The sequence below is a fragment of the Caenorhabditis briggsae genome (assembly GCF_000004555.2).
Source record: "Caenorhabditis briggsae complete genome, chrX, whole genome shotgun sequence".
Taxonomy (NCBI): domain Eukaryota; kingdom Metazoa; phylum Nematoda; class Chromadorea; order Rhabditida; family Rhabditidae; genus Caenorhabditis; species Caenorhabditis briggsae.
In genome coordinates this window covers 21,208,497-21,224,666 of record NC_013491.2, presented here as the reverse complement: position 1 = coordinate 21,224,666, position 16,170 = coordinate 21,208,497, and the positions used below count along the sequence as shown (strand labels likewise).

At 34.5% G+C, this 16,170-nt stretch overlaps 2 protein-coding genes across 2 annotated transcripts; one reads left to right on the top strand and one right to left on the bottom strand.

Moving 5' to 3' along the window:
• Positions 1 to 6,375: 6,375 nt before the first annotated feature.
• Cbr-frpr-17 lies at positions 6,376 to 11,147 on the top strand (the record flags this gene model as incomplete). Its single annotated transcript, XM_045240790.1, has 7 exons — positions 6,376 to 6,534; positions 8,325 to 8,463; positions 8,508 to 8,734; positions 8,835 to 9,031; positions 10,489 to 10,580; positions 10,630 to 10,825; positions 10,946 to 11,147. 7 exons carry the CDS (start codon positions 6,376 to 6,378, stop codon positions 11,145 to 11,147), a joined length of 1,212 nt encoding a protein of 403 aa, XP_045094328.1.
• On the bottom strand, positions 7,392 to 7,703 carry CBG10660 (the record flags this gene model as incomplete). Its single annotated transcript, XM_045240791.1, has 2 exons — positions 7,392 to 7,502; positions 7,545 to 7,703. The coding sequence occupies 2 exons, from the start codon at positions 7,701 to 7,703 to the stop codon at positions 7,392 to 7,394; spliced, it is 270 nt and encodes an 89-aa protein (XP_045094329.1).
• Positions 11,148 to 16,170: the final 5,023 nt, after the last annotated feature.

Here is a 16,170-nt window from a genome sequence, read left to right as displayed (position 1 = left end):
CTTCTGATTCTCTTCGATTTGGAGATTCAAACGTTTTAAGTAAAGCCAGGAGATTGTAGCCGCCGACAGGAAAACGACTGGTTACTAACAACCAGTGTTGCCGCTTTCCCCATTATTTTCTTCCAACCCTTTGTTAAATTGTAATACCAATTTCTCTAATCTTCCCGTGTCAGAGGTATCATACCCTTCGGTGAGTAAACAAATAAATACAACTGAAAAAAACATTTTTTGCATTTATAATTAACCGGCAATGTAGATTTTCGAAATCCCTGGCTCTCAAATTCGTATAGCTTATTGCCCGGCACTGTAAATACTCGAGATTTTTAGTTTTTCAGATTTTTAGATTCTTAAATTCAAAATTTTAGAAGAATTCTCAAATTGTAGTGAGTTTTTTGTAGGAAGTTTTTCGAATTATTACCGTAAACACTCTAATAGAACCCCACCCGAATCGTCAAATTTGTGACCATGTATCTCATTTTCTGTAAGAGATATCAATAAGTGATTTATAAATACAATGTTGTTGATATCATAATAAACATTTTATTAGTTGACAACTTTTTGATATCTTTCAAAAGAAGTGAGGTATATAGGCTCAAAGTGGATGGCCCGGGTGGGGTTCTATTTGAGTGTTTATGGTATATGCTGATTTTTTATAATTGATAGGAAGGATGAGTCCATGATTGGAGGAATGTGTACCGCTTTGTGTCCGCTGTGCTAAACTTTGGACTTCTCTTCTGCGGTAGACCTGAAAATTCACGTTTTAAGATATTGTTGCCATTTTTTTTGCTATCTCATCTTACCTAATCTAGTTTTTGAGTCAACGGGTTCTTATCTCCAAAATTCGTGAAATTATATTAAAATTTACTCAAAATGTAAGCATCGCTTTTTCAAAATCCCCCAAATTTTTCATCCGCCCTAAGCTCCGCCCACGTCAGCATCCTGATCCTTCTTCATTTTCTCATCCCCCCACGGACCCTTATCCGTTCTGCTTTTTCATCGAATATTCTATTTTTTTCAAACAGTGGTCTGTTCTAGGTCATGTTTTTTTGAATCTCGTTAAAATCTTCACGTGTTTACGTAATTCTCCCCCACATTTTTCGAGTTAGTTAGTCATTTTCAGAGAATTCGTTGACTAATGTGAACTCGAAATGGAGGACTGACATGTTTTTCTCGTCACAAAAATTACTATGGTGTCAGACTTGTGCATCCTTTGGAGCGCAAATAGAAATTGTAATTCTTCATTTTCCTATTCTTTCAGCAATGCAAAGTTTGACAAGGCCAAATCCACTTAGAAAAATTTATCAAAATTTTTCAAAATTTCTGTATACAATAATCCTATAAAAAAGGTTACGACTCCAATGACGTCTCTGTGGAAGAAAAAACGTTTTAAATTTGTTGAAGTGCTTCTCTGGTTTTATTTCCTTTTTCTACACATCTGTGTCCCTTTGACTACGTGCACGGATTCCCTTGAACTCATAAAAATTCTTGCAGGGTTAACTTGTTCTATTGGGCACACGTTTATCGTCTATTGGACTCTCTGTCTTTGAACTTACTCTTCATTTATTTTGATTTTCTTGATGTTACCATACTTGCAACGGGCCGGCACTTTTCCGGCCCGGCCCGTAATTTTGCGAGTATGGATACTATTGTAGTTACCAATTGTTTCAAATTTGCTTTGAAAAGTTAGAAATTCCAGAAAATTAAAAAATTACGGGTTCGTGGAGATTAGTAGACCTGAAGATTTCGGTTTTCGACCTTTGAACTAACTTTTTTTCTTACTTCCAGTATTTTGATGTTACTGTAGTTACAAATCATTTCAATTTTTGAAAAGATGAAAATTCGTAAAAACTAGAGGGTTCCGGGTAAATCAAAAATTTCGGAATTTTGAAGGATTCTCAAATATTTTTCATTTTCAGAAAATTTTATAATTTCAGATAAAATGAAAGCTTTAGAAATTTTAAAATTTTCATGAAATTCAAAAATTTCAAAAATTTCGAAAATTATAGAAAATTTGAAAATTTCAGAAAATCAAAAATTCGATGGTTCTAAACAATCTTGAACTTTAATATTAACAAAAAATGCAAACAATTTCCGATACTCGACTTTTTCTCTAATGTTTCCAAAAACGTACATTTTCAATTACAGTTTTCAATTACAGTGCCCTCGCTGGAAACCAACACATTAATAATCTGACAAATTTGAACTCCTTTCGAAGATAAAACTCTGCATATTAGTATTCGATCAGTTGTTTCAAAGTTCATTTGAATTTCCTGTTATTGAGAATGTGTGGTCCTTTTTTCATAATTTGAGAATAATCATCTAAAACATTACGTGATGTCCTTCGAGAAAATTATGCCGAAATCTGCCAAAATCTGATGCCCCATGCACTTTTCGGTTCCTTTTTCATTTTTTTTTGCCAGAAAACACGTCACTGAGTTTTTAAACCGCTTATGAAACGTTTTAAGAACACTAAAATAGGAAAAAGAACCCCCAGGTCATGCCTGAGTAAACTCATATTTCTCCCTTTTTGAAGACCCAAACCACATTTCAAAAAAATACACCGATGCAATATCGTTTGTCACAGAAAAAAAAACGCAAAAAGAGATAGAGGATGGGGGAGAACTTCGTTCTCAATGAATGTTAGATGAAACGGCTCCCTCCGGGAAAATAACCATCAATTTTCGTCCTTGGTTTTTTGATATGAGTTTTATAGGGGATATTTTGGAATAAGGAAAGTTGAAATCTGATCTTTTTTGGAAAGAAACTTTTAGGAAAAAAATTGTAACAAATAATGAAAACCATGACACCTGAAAGTTCATATAGTCAGTTCCTGAAAATTGCTGTCTTGTCTTGATCCAGAATAGGTTTTGGCATTTTTCTCCAAAGTTCATAGCTTCTCTCTAATATCCATACCCAAATCAGTAACCCACTACCGAAAAATCTCGAAAACCCAAAACCCACCGCACACATCCAGAATCTTCTTCCTTCCGGACGACCACAAAGTGCTACACGAAGAAAAAGGAAGGGCGATGCGCCCCGGCATAGTTCTTTTCTCCTTTTATTCTATGTGTGTGGACATTTTGTCACAAATTGTCACGGATCTTTTTCTGATTTTTGCGGAAGTTTGGGTTGGGTTCTCGTTGCTTTTTTGGAGTCTCAAAGTTCTATTTAGTTTTTTTTCGGAAATTTTTCTCTTAATTTTCTGAAAGTGCGTCACGCTGGCGTCAAGTATCACTAAAGTTGTTAGGTGAGACTTGCAACCGGAGAAGTTCAAGTTTTTTCTAGACTTTTTTATTGGTGTGGCAGTGTTTTTTTCACTTAGTTATCAGAAAATATGATGTTTTGTGTTTGATTTTCCCGATTTGCTCTCAAAAATGTATTTCCAGTAAAAAATATCTGGATGACTCTTAAAAAAAACCAATAACTCTTAAAAGATTAAATATATAAAAAGATTTTGCTAGTGAGGTAATAATGCAATTGAGGAATGTTCATATTTAGAGGAAACACACTATATAAAGATTTTGCAATATTTGAATTTTGCAATTTTAACCTTTAAATTGCAACTCTCAAATTTCAATTTTTTAACTTCAAAAGCCAATTTTCGAATTTTGCAATAGTTAAACTTCAAAAAGTTTGAAAATTTCCAATAGTGTGTTTACAAGTTTAGACTTATCGAAATTCAAAATGAAAGATATTGAAATTTTCCATTTTTCAGATAGCTACACAATTATGTTTTGGCTGCAAAATTTTTTTAAAGCTGAAAATTGAAAATTAAAATTAATTGCACAAAACGTCTAGATATCACAAACTGGGTGCAACGTTTCCGCTTCTCTCTCTCAAACCAATTTTTCAACGAAGAACTTGTTGAAATTAAACGAGTAGGAGTAAGAAAGACGGAACTCGACACACAAAAAATATAGAAAAAAATTTAGACGTGTTGTCATCCTTTTTTATTATTTCATCTCATCTTGTTTTTGTTTTTATTTGAATTTCTTGGAAGAAAAACATTGGGAAAAAAAGGAGGAAACTGGTAAGTTGGCCATGTGCCAAATTTAATAAGAAACACGATCGAGTTTTGAAGAAAATGTTTGTTCTTTGAAGGTGGTATAGCCGATTTGAAATTCATATCCCACCAAGAATTTTGTGTGGGCTAGAATAAGTCGTGTGACTTTGAAAATTTCGTATTATTTTTCCGCTACACTTTTTGCTACTATTTTTTGACTGTTTTGAGTGGTTTTGAAAAGAAAGAATTCTAAAGTGTTTTTCTTATTTGGAACTGACCTACTACTGGTAGTTTCTAAGATGTCCAAGTGACAAAAAACTCTAGGGACTTCAAAAAAACAATCTCTACTGACCGGTGTCACTCACCAAGACACATGACCAGTGCTTATACCAAATCCAATTATCAAGTTAGTCTGTGGATGCGCTCCCACGCTTTCAGCACCACTAATAAAACGTGTGAATGAACATTTGAAACAGAAGGAGACTAAATGAAATAGGACTGAGGAATGAAATCTAATTTTGTGTGGGGCACCGAAACACATTTTGAGATGACGTAAATTTTGTTTCAATCCGTGTGAAAAAAGAAAAAAGAAGAGGAAGACGAGGATAAGCAAGGATTCAGAAGGAAAGGAAAAAGATCAGATTGTGATATCCTTTTCAAACTCGGTGCTTCTAGTTTTTTTGTTCTTCTCGAAATATGAAATTTGAAATCAGGAATTCGGCAAATGGGATGAGAACTTTTAACTTAGAGTCGGTTTTTTTTCAGTTCCTGTCGTAGATATCGAAAAGTTTGTCAAATTTTTAATCATAATATCAGAAGTGTTTTGTCAATTCAAACATTTTTGCTACAATTTTAAAATTTTTGTGCAATTTTTGGATTTTCTGTATTTTTGGATTTTTCGAAATTCGGATTTATTTGAAATATTGAAATATTGGAAACTTTTGGATTTTCATAATTTCGGACTTCCTGGAATTTCTCAATTCTTTGGAACGTCTTGAATTCTTGGAATTTTCAGATTGTTTGGAATTTTTCATTTATAGAAATATTGGTTTTTTGCAATTTCCCAATTTTTTAACTTTTGGACATTCTGAAATTTTTGGAACTTTCATTTTTTTGGATTCTTTGATTTTCAGAATTCTCGGGTTTTTTTCGAAATGTCTAAATGATTTAAAGTTTTTCAAATATTTTTGAACTTTTTGGGCTTTATAACATATATATATAAACTTGAGGACTCATGTTTTTAGAACTATTAGATTTTTTTTCTCAAATTTAGAATTTCTCAAAAAAAAAACAAAACTAGAAAAAGTCATTATCTCACTTCTCCTTCCGTTTTTAAAGGTTGTATTTATTTTGCACAAAGTTCAAAAAGTGTAGACATGTGTTTTCACATGACCCCCTTTTGTTCGACTCGACTGAAAAAAAAACTAGCAGAAAATAATGTTTAGAAGAAGCAAAATGCAGTGAAGAAGAAGAAAAAGTAGGAGGAATGAAAGAAGGAGTTATTTTTGAGATTTAAGATTTTTTATTTTGAAAAGCTGTTTCTTCCATAAAGGCAAAACTCTGGATTCACTGTTTTTTTGTTCTTCTAAATTTTAATTTTTCATTATCTTTTTCCTTTTCCTTTTTCCACTATAAGTCTTCCTTCCCTCTCTGACGAAACCAAGTAGTCTAGAATTACAAATTACTCTCTTTAACGGCACAAAACGAAAAAAAAGAATAAGAGAAAAATAAAGGAAACTAAAAATTACAAAAAATGAAAAAGAGAATGAGTAATTCAAGAGACTAGAATTAGAAAGAACACTTTTACCTGCGTGTACGTCTGACTGAGCTCTTTTATTCTCATTTCGCTATAAATGGATGAACTTTCAAGCGTTTTTTCTTGAAAAATAAACTTTTTTTCTGAAAAACTCACTTCCAAACTTTTTTCCCAATTTTCTTTTGTCGTCAAGTTTTTTTCCCTATTATTATCCACCACCAGCTTATTTCTGACGCCGACAGCCAATTTTGTTTCTCTTTTTACACATCCAACCCAAGATTTTTACCCACAAAAATACTTCTTTAGCATTGGTCTTCCCTCCTCTTTGCCATCTTCAAAAAACATTGTGAAAGTTGCGATGCGAACTCATTGAAATTCAAATCTACTCATCTCTTGGTGCTCGACCCGTCCGTTGTCTGTCAGAAGACGTTGACGTCTTCTACTTTTTTTTATTATCGTTCATCGTCATCTTTTTATTCCGCAACTTTTCTCTCTGCCCATCCTCTGTTTATTTTTCTACATCAAACCTATGCTCTATTCTATTTTAGGAGCAACCTCAAATGGTAAGACTTTGAGATATCTCATAGTTTTCATTTATTAATAATACACTGAAAAAATGGACGAACCGGTGGATATTTATGAACAGGCGGCACTGAATATGTCGATTCCGGAAGGTTGTGATATCACTCGAACGGTGTATGCGTCGATAAAACAGCTTATCAGTCATGATATCATTGATCCCAGCTCAGTTGGGTTCCAGAGTTGTGAACCATTGGTGAGTGAAAAGGAAAATAATCTAGTGAACACTCTAATAGAAAGCATATACTTGCACTTTGAGCACCAATTATTTCATTTTCTAATAAAGATATCACAAATATGACAGCTTATAAAAACTGGTAACATTACGATAAATTATTTACTATTGGACATATTTTTGATATTTATTACGGTTACCGAGATGATTGAGCTTAAAGTGGACGGTTTTTCTGTCCTTCTATTAGAGTGTTAAAGGTACTTCATGTGATGAAAGTTGTTGAGAATCGTTGAAATTATTGAAAAAGTGTTCAAAACTTGAAACTCACATCAGAATTATTATCTTATCAAAAATATATGGTGAATTCTTTGAGTTTTTTTAGTACCAGGAAAAAAGGCAAGTATCTGAATTGAGTATCTGAATACAATTTCTTTTTTCTAAATTTCAATCATTCAATTTTTTCGGAGATTCAGAGTTATTGTAAAACCTTAAATAGAAAGGCCCTCTGTCTTTCAATTTGACAAAGATTTGAAAAAGTTGCTAACTGTTAAATTGTGAATCATGAAATTATAATTATTTTGTCAGTTTTATACGTTTTTGATATCTTGCATAGGAATTGAGATAATTAACTCAAATATGACAATGTGTGGGGCCTTCTTCCTTCTTCCTTATATCACAGTTTTTACGGCAGTCATCAGACATGGGCGGAATAAAAATTTTGAAAATCCGGAATAAGGAATAAGGAAGAAGGAATGAAATTTAAAAATCAGGAATAAGGAATAAGGAATAAGGAATAACAATTTTAAAATCCGGAATAAGGAATAAGGAATAAGGAATGAAAAATTTAAAATCCGGAATAAAAATAAGGAATGAAAAATTTAAAATCCGGAATAAGGAATAAGGAATAAAGAATAGAAAAAACACCCGGAATAAGGAATAAGGAATAAGGAATAAGGAATTTTTTTTTCGCCAATTGCATCATTTTTCATCTGAAATTTCCCAATTTCACGTTTTTAAATTGACAAAAAAACCTTTTCATCTAATTTCGGATGATATCTGCTCAAATGATAAGAAGCAGAATTCGTTCCACTCGTTTTTGTCCAAATTATTTTCGCGTCACATTCTTTACAAGTTGCCTCGTTTTCTGTTCTGACGAAGAATTCGTCAAACTTGCTCCGTTTTTTAGACATTTTTTCTGAAGTATTTAGTAATTGTAAAAACCAAATTTATTTCGTAAAAAACACTGAAAAAAACGCATAACTTTTCCAAGATTTCCAAAAAAAATTTTTTTTCGAAAAACGGTGCAAAGGTGCTCCGTTGAGCAAAATTTTACGCGGCAATTTAGAGCGTTCAAATTTTTTTCCCAGTTTTGAGATTTTTTTTCTGATTTTTGATAGAAAAAATTTTAAATTTTTGAAGAGGAATAACAAAAAAAATCAGGAATAAGGAATAAGGAATAAGGAATAACAATTTAAAAATCAGGAATAAGGAATAAGGAATAAGGAATAGAAAAAACACCCGGAATAAGGAATAAGGAATAAGGAATTCCGCTCATGTCTGGCAGTCATATTTACGAAAAATGAGTCAAAAGTTGATTTTTGTTATACAGAGAAAATTACATTTTTTGAATAGTGAAAATAGAACGAATTTCAATTTTACGAATATTACTCAAAAATGCAATTTTTATGATATAATAATTTTTGCGATTTAGGGTATTTAGTGTCCTTGAACTTTTAAAAACTCGGTCTCCAGAAAATTTCCTACATTTTGTTCGAAAAAAGTTCAAATCAAAATTTGTTTTCGTTTTTCAGTGCGGTCTTTGCTACCATGGGTCCAAAGAGTGGGACTACATCCGTTTCAACATCATCGTTGTCGGCATCATCCTCCCGATTGTCGGTGTTTTTGGTATTGTGGGTAACGCCATATCAGCATTTGTCTATAGTCGCCCAGGTAGACCTTAATGAGCTGTAATCCCAAAAACAACTTTTTTTCAGAAATGCGATGCTCCACCAACTTTTATCTCTTCTCCTTGGCTTGTTCTGATACGGGTGTAGCTTTAACCGGAATATTTTTGTTCTCTCTTGAAACATTCCGCCCATTTTCGCTCACGGTGGCCAGAATGTCTGGTCAATTGTCGGCAATTGTGTACCCGATGGGTATGATTGCTCAGACGTGCTCCGTGTATTTCACCATGTGTGCTGGAGTTGATTGCTTTGTACAGGTAATGCAGGGGTTTCGGCAAGTTCGAAGTTATTCGAATATTTTTCATCAAAAATACAGAACACCTTATGCTTGAAATTAATGTTACCAATTGTTTCCAGGTCTGTCTACCCGAAAAAGTGCGTAGAGCATTTTCGCGTAAAGAGACGGTTCATTTCCTGGCAATTTGTGTTCTCATCTTCTCTGTTCTTTACAATGTTCCCCATTTCTTCGAAGGATTTGTTATCGATTGTTATCATAAGGATTTAGGAGGAATGAGCAAAGAAGTTTGTCCTGCTACTCTGAGATACAACGAACTGTGAGTAATTAAGGAAAATTTTTGGTTTATTCCAGTTTAGGGGTCCCAAGAAATTCGTGGGGGCCTTAAAAAAAGGAAAGCTTAAAGAATAAAAAACCCACAGCCAAGACTGTATAATTATTACTTTAATAAACATCACTTTCAGTTGGTGGCCGTCTGTCAAATGTTAATTTTCATAGTCCCTCAATTTTACAGGGACCCTAATTTCTATTCCTTGAATTTTTTGAGACCCCTGATTTTTTAAATTGACAAGGGAAGCTCTCCATATTTTACGCTGGGATTCTGACGAAACGTATGCCAAATAGTAGTACGTCGGCTATCTAGAACAACCGCAAAATTATAGCGGCCCGTTTAAAGGTCTGGTGAAATGACGAGGCATTTTATGATTTTTCGCGAGTTTGGAGTCGGCACCCTTCGAACGACCATAACTTTGTTTATTTTTGTGGTAGACATTCAAACATTTTTTTATTCAATAGGTAATGAACTAGCAAACATTAATGTCAATTGCACCCATGCTCCATCTTCAAAAAGAATTCCAGGAAAACAGAAAATATGAAAATTTCGAGTTCCACCGAATTCAAAAAATGCCAATTTTTGAAAAAAAGTGCTCGGGGACCATGCCTATCTGATTTCTCAAAGCAAGTAACATACACATATGTGTTCAAATATAGGTCGAGCCCTTGAGTTACGAGACTTATTTTGATTTTTTCAAAAAAAAATCTAAAATTCGTGTCCCACTATACATGCAATTTTTGAAATTTTTTTTCTTTACAAATTGAAAATAACAAATGAAAATAGAGAAGAAACAGCAAAATAACCTAAAACTGAAAAGGAAAGCCTATAAACTGAAAAGGAAAACATTCCAAGACTAAAAATTTTTCAAAAAATTGCATGTGTACACGAATTTTAGAATTTTTTGAAAAATCAAAATAAGTCTCGTAGCTGAAGGGCTCGACCTATATTTGAACACGTATGTGTACGTTACTTGCCCTGAGGAATCAAATAGGCATGGTCCCCCGAGCACTTTTTTTTTCAAAAATTGGCATTTTTTGAATTCGGTGGAACTCGAAATTTTCATATTTTCTGCTTTCCTGGAATTCTTTTTGAAGATGGAGCATGGGTGCAATTGACATTAATGTTTGCTAGTTCATTACCTATTGAATAAAAAAATGTTTGAATGTCTACCACAAAAATAAACAAAGTTATGGTCGTTCGAAGGGTGCCGACTCCAAACTCGCGAAAAATCATAAAATGCCTCGTCATTTCATCAGACCTTTAAACGGGCCGCTATAATTTTGCGGTTGTTCTAGATAGCCGACGTACTACTATTTGGCATACGTTTCGTCAGAATCCCAGCGTAAAATATGGAGAGCTTCCTTGTGAGACATTTTTTGGAGAAACCGAACGATTCCCAGTTTTCCGAACCAAACATGATTGTTTCAAAAAGGTTTTTTCAGGTACCAATCCATCTATTACAAGTACATGTACGCAATTTTCCTCGCTGTTGGACCACTGATCACATTAATCGTTTTGAACACTTTTATTATTGGTGACTAACGAGGCGGCGCCTTAAAAGTTAATCATTCCTTTGATTTCAGGTGTATCTGTATTCGGATCGAGTGCTTCTAATACAGATGACACAATGTCTCTGATTCTGGTTGTTCTGCTTTTTATCTCTTGTAACACAATAGCTCTGATTATCAATATATTCGAAAGTTATCTATCGGAAACACTGGGAAGCAAAATCAACTACATTGTGGATTTGTCCAATTTTCTAGTGGTCTTCAACTCGAGGTGAGCTTTGGGAGTCTTAGACTTTTATTATGGACTTTCAAACTTCGAATAAGCAGGAAATTAGCCAAATTGTAGATTTTTTTGAAGTTCTAAACCTTCAAACAATTACAAACGTTTCAGTTTCAACATCATCATCTACATTAAGTACTCCCGCCCATTCGCTGACACGTTGTTCTCCTACTTCTGCCGCCGGAAGCCGAAAACAGAGAGCCCCGGACCCGGACCACCAATCATGATAACTGAAAAACCATCCCGGTCAAAAAAATGCAAAGAGACACTCTCTCGATTATTGGTTGCTTCTCAACCAGAGGTACTTATATGAGAAGGAGCTCAACGTGATGAGGTGCGTGTTTGTTGGCTTTATTTTTTTATTTGCTTCTTAATTTGAGAGATTTTTAATTTCAATTCTATGAGGGTACATCTAGATTCATTCATACAGACCAGGTTTTTTTCTGCTGCTCAATTTCATGAGTTGAAATTTGGATTGTGAAGTGTACTGCTGTGAAAAAGTTTTTTTTTCGTTAAAACATTCACATTTTCTCTCTGTTTCTTTTTTTCTTGATGTGCACTTTAATCCGAAACGCCTAATAATTTCTTATCTTTTGCTTTAACTTAGTTTTTTCTCACTTTATAATAATTTTTGAATAAAAATTCAATTGTATCCAAGTATTCTTAATTTTTCAGACTCCTCCACCTGTAATGCCAGTCGGATCGGATGTTGTATGAACTGATTTTCAATGCGAAAGTCTTCGAAACAATAACTACCCGCTTATCTCCCCCATTTAAATGCTTCAACAAATTTGCCCACATTTCCTCATTGTGATATTTTCCCCAACTTTTTTTTGCTTTATGAAAAATTCTCCTTCATCCCTCATACTTTTTCCTGCTGAACGTTTTGTCGCTTTCAACGTGTTTCTAGAACTTTTTTCGTGCTGCTTTTGATAAATATTGGATCTTGATTTCAAAAAAAAAAAAAGATTTTATTTCACTGAATAAATGACTGAACGAATGATTCAAATATTAGGTTGGCGGGAAAGTCTTTGTCACTTTTTCAATAGTTTATTTCTCAAAGAAAAAATAACCGAATAATTAATTATATTGTCCATCATTATCAACAACATGTCTCCAACGTTCCCTCAATTTATGGATTCCATTGCGGTAGAATCCAGCCGGGCGTGAGGCAAAGTATTGTTTGAGTGCCGCTTCGACCGCTCCACGGGAATTGAAGCTTCTTCCTTCGAAGGCACGTGTCATATCGCCAAATAACCAATAGTCGGAAGGAGCAAGATCAGGAGAATACGGGGGTGAGGGAGAACATTCCATCCATATCCCATCAGCTCCTGCTTCACTTGTTTCGAAACATGTGGGCGAGCGTTATCATGTTGATAGTACACTTTCTTGTCTTTCAGGGCCGAACGGTCGACTGCTTTCTTGAGGTTTCGTAGTTGAGTAGTGTAGAGGTCTCCAGTTATTGTTTTGCCCTCGGGCAGAAGTTCCCAGTAGATGGGGCCGTCCACTCCCCACCACACAGAGAGCATAACTTTTTTCGGATGAAGGTCGGGTTTTGGGACATCCTGTGGGCTCTCTCCTTCTCCACCCACTGGGATTTCCTGTGGTGATTATCGTAGAAGACCCACTTCTCATCTCCGGTTATTAGCCGGTCCAGCCATCGATCGCCCGCGTGGAGAGTGAGAAGAGTAATCGAATCGTCGACTCGGCGGGCAAGGATGGCTTGAGTCAGGTGATGAGGTATGACTCGACCAAAAAGTTTTCTCCTTCAAAGAGACTTCAAACCTTCAAGGACTGTGCTATGGTGAACTCCGAATGTGACAGCTAGTTCACGGCTAGATTGAAATGGATCCGATTGCAATGCGTGCTTCAGCTTGTCCAAATCCAACTCACGGGGTCTCCCAGAGCGATCCTTTTCATCGAGCGAGAAGTCATCTTTTTCGAAACGATGGAACCAATTGCGAATAGTATTGTAGTGAGGGGCATGTGTGTTGTACACATTCTTCAAGAAAGTTTCCGAATCCTTCATCGTGGTGTGAGATAGGAAGAGGTAAATCAAAACATGTCTGATGTGAATAACAGTGGGAACAAACATATCGTTTCAATTACAGATGAGGAGCAGGGAAGGAGATGGGGACTTGTTTATATGGAAGGTTCTTATCACCTTGTTATTCACTAGAGTCGATATCATACACAGCCTCCATATACGAGAACAGTGATTAAACAAACAGAGTGACAAAGACTTTCCCGCCAACCTAATATGTCAAAAACTTTTCTAAAGAAATCAGTGTCATTTTGATATCTGGTTAAATTATATGACATATTATTTTTTTCTCTTTTCAAAAACTTTCATTTGGATGAAAGAAATATAGACATTCAAATTATATTTTTTAGATATTCAAATCATAATTTTCGAATTCATTTGTTTTTGTTTATTTGGACTATTCAACCTGTCAAATTTTTGAATTGCAGGTTGTTTATCCCAAGTCACTTGGAACCTCAGGTTCATTGTTCTCAAGGTTCTCACTTTGAGCTCCATCAATTTGGTTCTTTCAAAAGATATCAGAAAATTTTCAACTGATAAATTGCTCATCGTAATATTACCAACATGTTATCAGTTGACGCAATTTTCAAATCTTTCGTAAGAACCGAGGTAATTCAGCTCGATGTATACTTCTAGAGTCGGCTTTTATTAAAAGATGTACGGTATTTTTCCTGGCACTGATAACATATGATATCAATGGATGCGAATTTCAAGCTTATCAAGGACAAGTTTGAACAAACTTGAACCCCACCTTTATCAATGCCGCCTCCTATGTCATAATGAGTTAATTATTGAATAACTGATATTTTGAAATAAAATAAACGACCCCAAAATAAACGACTATTTTGCCCAAACGATCCCAATTTGGAACGCTATTGTGAAGAACTGGCCCACCTTCTTACCACCCTCACAATTCCAAAAACGTCTTGAGATCTCGATTACCCGTTTCTGACTTGCCCCCATCCCTTTGATCTTGCCACTATCTCTCTTTTCCTTCCCCACATTAGGACTAACTCTTGCGGGTTAGTCCTCCTCACCTTCGTTTTTATCATTTTTTTCCCCGGTTACCATCACTCATTATTTCTTCATATCCTTCGAATAAACGAAATATATCTAACATTAAAAACATTCAATTAGTTATGTTCTTCTCTCTATCTACATCCTGATGTGCTCCGTCTTCTTCTTCGGGTCCTTTGAAACTCCTCAAATCTATTTGCTTTCTGAAATTAGAGAATCGACAAATATAACACCATATAATGACTTACTAACTGCTGAAAGACCAATTCCAGTGATTTCCATGTTCCTCTCTGTTTCGAGTTTTTTTGCGGGCCCTCTTCTTCTGACCCATTTTCTGAAAAAAAAACAAATATAAACTCGAAGTTACTCACTTAGTTTTCACCTACTGGGGCCCAGTATCCAAGGGTACATCAAAAGAAGGCAGATCTAGTTCTTAGAATACATGGTATTTCTTGGTACATGAGGGTGGACGAATAAAAAACTAATTGTAAAATAATTTTTTCAGACTTTTTCGCTTTTTGATCACCCTTTTTCAATGTACCCTTGAAGCCTGGGTCACCGACACAAGTACTTATTGAACCAAACAATAGAAAAATTATTATTGTTATTTCTAGATAAACACCCTTGTTTTGTATGAAATTTTTCAACTATTAAAACAATCGAGCTACATGAAATATTTCCGGGATCCTCGAAACTACCGTATCCCTTTCAATAGAAGCCCACCCGAACCATCCACATTGAACTCACTAATCTCGATTCCTTTGAAAAATATAAAAAAAGATCAATTGATAAAATGTTTGTGGTAATATGATAAACAACTGACTAGTTGACAACTTTTTAAAATCTTTCACAGGATCTGAGAAAAAATGGCTCGAAGTTGGAAGTAAGGAAACCCTTCTACTAACAGGTTTTACGGTAGTTTTTTTTTAATATTGGAATTTGCAAATTTGAAAATCGTTCTCATCGGTTACTGCAGAACCAACTTACCTTTTGAGTCTGGATCTTGCCGTGCTGGTGGAGTCTGGCTGGATCAGTGCAAATACCTATTTTAGAAAACTCAGTCCAAGTGATCTTCGGAGACATCGTTGGAGGTTTTAAGGTTTTTGGAGTTTTCAGAGTTTTGGGCAAGTTTGTGATCTGAAATTAAAAAAAAATGTTTATAATCTTTTTTGTAGTTTCCAATCTTTTCTTTTCACTATTTCATCTTTATAAAAATTAGAAAAAAAAAGAGAAAAAAAGAGAAAAAAAAGAAAAAGGAAGCAAAATCAATATCGCAATTCTTGGCGTCAGAGTAGATCAAAACGGGTCTCGTCCCGATTTGGGGAAAAAGGGAACAGAAAATCCAAAATCTATGCCTAGAAGTAGAAAATGGGGTATTGGAATAAACAAACAACTGGTTTACAAAACAAGAATTAATGAGGCAACTTGTAAAAATAAAATAAAAATAGATTGAACTACCGTAAAACCTGTAATAGAAGAGCCCTCTAACTTTCAATTTTGAGCCAATTTATTTTGGTTCCTATGAAAGATATCAAACAGTGGTCAATTGATAAAATGTTTTTGATATTATTATCAACATTTTATTAGTTGACACATTTTTGATATCTTTATTACAGTGACCGACATAAATTTGGTCAAAGTTTGCAGTGTGGGGGCCCTTCTATTACAGGTTTTACGGTATTACTCAAAAGTATGGATAAAATTAAGAAGAAAACAAAGATTGAACCAAAAATAATGTAAACAAATGTGACAAAAAATTCAGAATTTTAAATTTTAAAAACTCGAAAAAAAATAATAATTTTAGAAAAACATTTTTGAAAAAAAAATTGCCTAACAAAAAATAGGTCAATTTCCGGAAAAAAAATACAAAAAACAATTTTTGCCTTTTGTCCGTAAGAACTGGCGAGAAAGAGAATTAATTTTAGGTAGTTTTGAGCGCAAAAATTTAAAAGGAGCGACAAGTACAATAAAGAGGAGACAAAGAGGAAAATGAGGAGACTGAACAAGAAGGATAGAGTGGCAAGAAAAAAGTTGTTAGGGCTTGGAGGAAAAGAATAAAAAAATAGCATAGAATTTGCTCTGAAACTGAAGGAGTTGACAGGGAACATGGTTAATGGTTTGGGATCCACGGAGACGAAAATGAGCAATCGAAAATGACGGCTTCTGAGAATGGGGAAAATTGAGAAAGGGGAAAAAAGTGCGGAGGACGTGGGGATTTCAGAGGTAAATATTTGAATTCTAAAATGTTTGAAATAATCATACTTGTGAAGGGCCG